Source organism: Dipodomys spectabilis, unplaced genomic scaffold (assembly GCF_019054845.1).
Source record: "Dipodomys spectabilis isolate Male_0828 unplaced genomic scaffold, ASM1905484v1 ptg000499l, whole genome shotgun sequence".
In the NCBI taxonomy this organism is placed as follows: domain Eukaryota; kingdom Metazoa; phylum Chordata; class Mammalia; order Rodentia; family Heteromyidae; genus Dipodomys; species Dipodomys spectabilis.
In genome coordinates, this window is record NW_024871176.1 from 1,850,786 (window position 1) to 1,857,500 (window position 6,715).

Here is a 6,715-nt window from a genome sequence, read left to right on the forward strand (position 1 = left end):
CTTCTTTCTGATGACCTCCGTGTGGGCAGAGAGCTGGGGCTCAGGCCTGAACCTCACAAGGGCCTGGCTGAGTGAGTCATGAGCCTTGAGACTCTCCAGGATGCTCCAGTGTTAGAGCTTTCAGGAAAAAGGCCCAAATCTCCTCTCTCTCTCTCTCTCTCACATCTGGCCTCTTTAATCAGATCCTCAGAGACAGAAGGAAAACCAAACCAAAAAAAGAGACATTGCCCAAAATTATTTAGAACTTCCCCTCCCCTCCCTCCCATCAGCGCGCACGCGTGTGCACACACACACACACACACACACACATACACACACACAGAGTACAAATAAATAATTCAAATACTGCTGAGTGACAGGGCGAGAGAGGGAAAAAAACCAACCCTGCATCACATATACATAAATAAATAAAATTATAAATTAAAAGATAAATAAGTCAAATAAATATGAAAAGCCCAAAAAGTTTGCTAGGAGCTCCTGGGCAGGAACACACACACACACACACACACACACACACACACACACACACACACTAATGACAAGGTTCCTCAAGGACGTGAGAATGAAGACAGTTCGCAAGGGTGTGCGCATGCATTCTGCAGCTGTCCTGCTCAGGAGGCCGATGACGCTGGGAGCCTTTTTTCTCCAGGAGGGAGATGCATCCTGTTTGGGTTCTTGGGTGGGGCCCAGGGTTATTTACAGTTGCTGTACATGCCTGCCCAGAGGCCCTGCCCCTGCCATCCGGCCTCTGCCATGGCACCGTGGGCATCCACTAGTCTTCAGTCTGAGCTTTTTAGGGTGGCTGCGTGGCCGCTGGTCCTCAGGGCTGATGTGACAGACGGGAAGCCGGGGCCGGGGAAGAGCGCTGATCTCTAAGGAGAAGACTTTCCCAAATATTTTCCTTGGGGGTAGGAGTGATTGTGTGTGTGTGTGTGTGAAGTTCCATCTTTGGTCCCTCAGTCCTCCAGTGATCTTTCCTCCCTCCATGCCCCTGGTCTTACCACAGACTCGACACCCAACAGCCTCACTGGCAAGCGAGGCAGCTGGAAGGGGGGGATGCCCAAGTTATTTTAAGGATTCTTTCCCTCGCCCGCCTGCCTCTGGGGCCGTGGGCAGATAAAGCAGCTGGTGTTGTCTGTATGTCAGAGGGCGGCTTGCCCTTGATGCCCCAAGCTGGGCAGAGTGGGGAGGGGAGGGGAGGGATGAAAAGAAATAAAAGTAGGTCTTTCCCAAGTGGACAAAGAGGGAGGCTAGTTTTACACCCCACCCCCACCCCAACTGAGCCACTGTGCCCCATTCTGGAGAAACAAACAAATCCTGAAAGGTAAGGAGAGTGGCTTAGGCTGAAGAGGGGGTGGGGTGGAGGAAGGGTGCCAGGCTGCCCTGGGTAGAATCCAGGGTGCAGCAGCCTGGGCAGTGGGGAAGGGGCGGGCGGGCGCCAACTGGAGGGCAAGGCTAGACTGACTGGCGCTGGGGGCTGGAAACTGGCCACTGGCACTGAGGAATTTCCAGCAGATGGTCCCGTGGAATTACGCTGGTGCCAGCCAGTGGGATGGAAGCAAATGTGGGGCTGTAGCTCAAGCCGTTCTGGCTGTCGTACTGTGTGTTCTTTCCTGTGGGGCTACAGGGCTCCTGTATACAGCCAGAAGGTTTTGTACCAACCGTGTGTGGAGAACCTGCTGAGACACAGGATAGGAGACCCTCATCCTTACATGTTCATACATGCAGCCAGAGAAACCATCGCGCGTCTCCAGAGCTTCCTCCACCCCAGTCCTATGTCAAAAGCTGCCGCCGCCATCTTCTTCCTCCTCCTCCTCCTCCACCACTACTACTTCTACTTCTTCTTCTTCTTCTTCTTCTTCTTCTTCTTCTTCTTCTTCTTCTTCTTCTTCTTCTTCTTCTTCTTCCTCTGCTCTGGTCTGTCAGAGGAAGACCTTTAACTCCGGACATTCCCTTCCCCCGCTTTTTTTTTTTTTTTTGATTGATTGTGGACTTGAACTCAGGGCCTGGATGCTGTCCCTGAGCTCTTTTGTTCAAGGCTAGCGCTCTACCACTTTGAGCCACAGCACCACTTCCCATCTTTCGGTGGTTCATTGGAGATAAAAGTCTCACAGACTTTCTTACCCGGGGCTGGCTTTGAACTGCGGTTCTCAGATCTCAGCCTCCTGAGTAGCTAGGATGACAGGTGTGAGCCATCCACCGGCACCCGGCTTTGGACCTTTTATCTTGGCACTGTCTTCCTGTCTCCAATCTCATCTTCCTGCTATCAGGTGAAACACACAATCCGGGAGATTGAGTGAAGGGAGAAGAAGGGCAGGTGGAATGAATTCCCCTTGGCCTTCTGGAAACATCCCGAGAGTGGCTCTCATCCCTACATGTCCGTGGCCAAGCCCAAACTTTCCAGTCACAGAACCATTGCTCCCCATGAAACCATGAGGGGTGTGTGTGTGTGTGTGTGTGTGTGTGTGTGTATGCACACATGTGTGCCAAGAGAGAACGTCTCTATCTGCCCAGGCCTGACATGAGCCCCAAGATGGTGCTCGTAAATAAAGGCTCCAAGCAGCTTGACATCTTGACTTACGGGGTGACCTCCCATCCCTCTGTCCTCCCCCCCCACCCCAGAACTCCTGTTTCCTCCTCCCCAGAAAAAGCAGGCAGGACTGAGTCCTGTCACTAGGGAGAAGGCCGGGCAGGCAGGTAGTAGGGAAGGCTGGCAGGGCATAAAGGGTCCCCACCGGCAGCTGGTTCAAGGCAAGGCCCTTGCTTTTAGCGCCTTGTGCTAGAATAGCTGTCCGCTGAGCTGTAACTGCGGCTGCGGCTGCGGCTGTGGCTGCGGCTCCGGGAGCCCAGGCTGGCGCTGCGGGAGCTGGAGCTGCTCCTGGTCCGGCTGCGGCTGCGGCTGGGACTCCGGCTGCGGGAGTAGCTGGGGCTGGCAGAGCGGCTGCTCCCGCTGCTGTACCAGGAGGAGGCGCTGCTGAGGCTGCTGGACGACGAGGGGCTGGGCCGGTAGTAAGGGATGGGGCGCTTCCGGGCACTGCAGAGACCACACAGGAAGGATGCTGTGGTCAGGGCTGCTCTCCTCCCAGCCTCAACCCAGAGAAGCCTCTGCCTGGCCTGCCCTGGCCCCTTAAGGGTTAAAACGAGCCCAAAGCAAACAACAACACAATGACAAGTCCAGTACAAAGTCTCAGCTGAGTACTGACCTGTCCTCCCTTCCTCCCTCCCTCCCTCCCTCTGTGTTTTTCTCTTTGACAAAGGAAGCCCTCAGGGCTCAGAGAGCCTCCAGCTGGCAATACAATCTCCATCTAAACTTTTAATTGCGGGTTTGGGGGTTGCTATTTTTACTTTTACTAGAGCCTTCTATTTCCAGTATCTTCTAGTTTCTATTTCTAGGCAGAGGGGCTGGTTATTTATTTATTTTTGGACAGAGCATCAAGTTTCTTTTCAAATAAATGCAGGGGGCCTTTGTAAAGAGCATAACCATTTGAAGAATATTTGGGTGGGGGTGTGTGTGACTCCATCTCCAAGGATGGTATACGGTACCCTAGAGGTCCCTGGGTTAAGGGGCTGATGCATGACAGCCTAATTTGGGGGGGGAAAGCATGAAGCCTTTCTCCCAGCTCTCAAAGCCTGAGAAATGGTTTTTGTTCAAACCATCAGCCCTCTCTGCTACAGCTTTTCTGAGGTCTTAACCTTAGCGCAGTTCGCATTTACATTTAGAGGAAGGGAGAGAGGAAGGGTGAGTGAATACAATTGTAATAGTGTACGCATGTAAAAATGAAACCAGGTAGCTTGAGGTTGGCAGAGATAGGGAAGAATGATGACAAGGTTGGTATTGATGGAGATGTATTGAACAGTACCCATAAACTGACAGGTTGAACGGAAACCCTTCCGTGCTACTTACAGATAATAAAAAGTTATATAGCAAAAAGTGAGGACAAGCAATTAAAAAGAAGCGCATTTACATCTCTCTGCCCCTTTCCAGTTCACCTTGACGATTACTCCTGGGATTTTACTTTTCCTTCCAGTATTTCATGCGTGAGAAAGCCGGCTCCGGAAGCCCCCACAGCCAGGATGCCACGCCAAATCGTTTTCTCTCCCCTCTCCCCACCGTCTTCCTCTAAGTCCCTGCCGCACCTAAGCAAGCAATCCTGCTTTCCCTTCTCTGCTCTTCGATCCATCACATGTAGATGGATGAAAACCTGTCATCTGAGCATGCAGGACTAGGCTGAAGGTGACAACCATCAGGCCGACGCCCCGGCCCAGTGGCCCTTGGCCTGTCTCCTCTCTGCAGCCTGCCTCCTGGGCCCCAGCTGGGCCCCCCAGCCTCCAACTCCACCCCCATCCCTACACTGGCCCCGCCCACGGGCTCCTAGGCCCCACCCACAGACTCCAGACCCCGCCCGTGCACTTCTAGGCTCCACCCACACCTGAGCTCAGGAATTTAGGCATCCATATGCTTCTACGCCCCACTCACACACCCCAGCTCCCCCACCCACACCTAGGCCCCACCCACACGCTCCCAGGCCCCCTCTCACGTTCCTAGGCCCCGCCCATGCATGCATAGGCCCCGCCCACACACTCTAGGCCCCTCTCACGTTCCTAGGCCCCGCCCGTGCATGCATAGGCCCCGCCCACACGCTCCCCTCATGCTCCTAGGCCCCACCCACACGCTCCCAGGCCCCCCCCACGTTCCTAGGCCCCGCCCATTCATGCATAGGCCTCGCCCATACGCTCCCAGGCCCCTCTCACGCCCCTAGGCCCCGCCCGCACACTGCCAGGCCCCGCCCACACGTTACCCTCATGCTCCTAGGCCCCACCCACACGCTCCCAGGCCCCCCCTCACGTTCCTAGGCTCCGCCCATGCACGCACAGGCCCCGCCCACACGCTGCCAGGCCCCGCCCCACTTAGTCTCAGAGTTCGGGAGGGCTGTCCCTGCGCTGCCCCAGTCTCCAGGGCCCAGCTGGGACTGGGGGGAGGGAAGGTGGGTCCCTGGCCCCTGGCCTCACCTTGTAATCCTCCGAGCCTCCAGGTGGCTCGGGGAGTCTCTCCGGCGCTTCCTCATGGGCGAGTAGGACCGGCGCCGCCGACACGCGCGCTCGCGCTCCCGGGGCTGCGAGTCCTTCTCGCCGTATTTGGGGTCCCGCTCCCTGAAGGGGTGCGAGGGCGGGGTTACTGGGGAGCCGGGCTGCGCTGGGGGTGAGCACGCGGGGGAGTGGGGCGTCCACGTCTCCTCCCCCACCGGGCCCCTCTGCCCCCCGGGGCCGGGGAGGGCACCCGCGGGCGCTCCAGCTGGGCCCTGTGGTGTGAGGACGGACGGGGGCGGCCTTGCGGGGGGCCGCAGGGGCGAGGGAGGCGAATGTCACCAGGGTCCTGGTGTGGGTAAGGACGGGGCTGGGGTGGTTGGAGCCTGGGGTTTGAGTTCTGGGGTTTGAAGTTCTGGGGTGTGGTCTGGGGTGTGGACACTAGGACGCCAGGGTAATAGTTGGGCGTTATTGCCGTTTTTGATGGAGCAGGGTGGGGGAGAAAAGGCTCCTCATCCCCATCTGCAGCGCTGGAAGGATGGTACAGTGCCCAGGGTATGGGAGACTGGGGCTCTGAGAGGGGGAACTGAGCGGAAAGGGGGGGGAAGGGCCATCGAGGCGTAGCCATCCAGGGGGCGGGGCCTACCTGCTCACATAGGACAGCCCTGGGGGCGGAGCTGTTCCTGCTGGGGCGGGGGCCAATCAGGGGGCGGGGCCTACCGGCTTTGGAGCGGTCCTGGGGGCGGGGCCGTTCCTAGTGGGCGGGGCCTTCCCAGGGGCGGGGCCAGCCAGGGGCAGGCCCATACCTGCTGGGGCGGGGCATCCCCGCCCTTACCTGCCCGGGCTGTAGCGGGAGTAGCTGGGGCTACGTCGGGACCGGGACCGGGAACTTCTGCTGGGCGGGCTCCTCTTGCCGGATTTGGAAGAATAGCTGGGAGAGCGGGAGTAAGACCTGGGAAGAGGGAGCAGAGCCTGAAGAACCTGCTGAGCATGTGCTCTAGGGTTGCACCTCACATCTAGGGGTCTGTTCACCTGGTGCCCAGGTGGAGACCCGCTCAGGAATCAGACCCTGGGGTCGGTGTCCCCGTCCCCCTGCGTGGTCACAAACAGAAAGGAGTTATGATTCACTCATTCACTTGCTGTCCCGGCTGTTTATTATTGTGTGATCTTGGATATGCAGCTTAACGTCTCTGGGCTTCTTTTATTCATTCATTCATTCATTTTTATATTTTTTTCATCTGTAACATGAGGGTAATATTAGTACTTGCCCTCTAAGGTTGTGTAAATCAAATAAGCAAATGAGGGTAAATCACTTAGCATGTTGACATATTTGCTAAGGGCTAATTAGCCAGCATGTGGTGAATGTTAACTGTGGCTAGTTTATTAAGTACCAGACATTGGACTAATGCTTCCTGTGGCATTCCATCTCATCCTCAATGCATGCACCACCTAAGGGCTAGGTACTATTATCAGTTCCCTCCAGTAGACGGGGAATAGAGACACAGAGAATGGATACACAAAGCGGAACATTCCAGAAATAAACAGCCTTCTAAGTTTTAAGTTGTGTGTCACTCTGAGTAGCAAGTGAGATTTCTTGCTGTCCTGCTGTTTCCCTCCCCAGGCGAATGGTTTTGACCAGATCCACCATCCACACACTTCAGGGCGGTGTTGTGTGTGTGTGTGTGGTGTG

General features: G+C 56.2%; 1 protein-coding gene across 1 annotated transcript in view; it reads right to left on the minus strand.

The window, feature by feature from the left end:
* Positions 1 to 2,766: 2,766 nt before the first annotated feature.
* The window catches only part of Srrm4 (serine/arginine repetitive matrix 4), a 99,726-nt gene continuing 95,777 nt past the window's right edge, over positions 2,767 to 6,715 (minus strand). The window contains exons 11-13 of the mRNA XM_042669654.1: positions 5,861 to 5,977; positions 5,011 to 5,151; positions 2,767 to 3,034 (exon numbers count right to left, since the gene is read on the minus strand). Of these exons, the coding sequence (XP_042525588.1) occupies positions 2,767 to 3,034; positions 5,011 to 5,151; positions 5,861 to 5,977 (526 nt within the window). The remainder of the gene's footprint in view (positions 3,035 to 5,010; positions 5,152 to 5,860; positions 5,978 to 6,715) is intronic.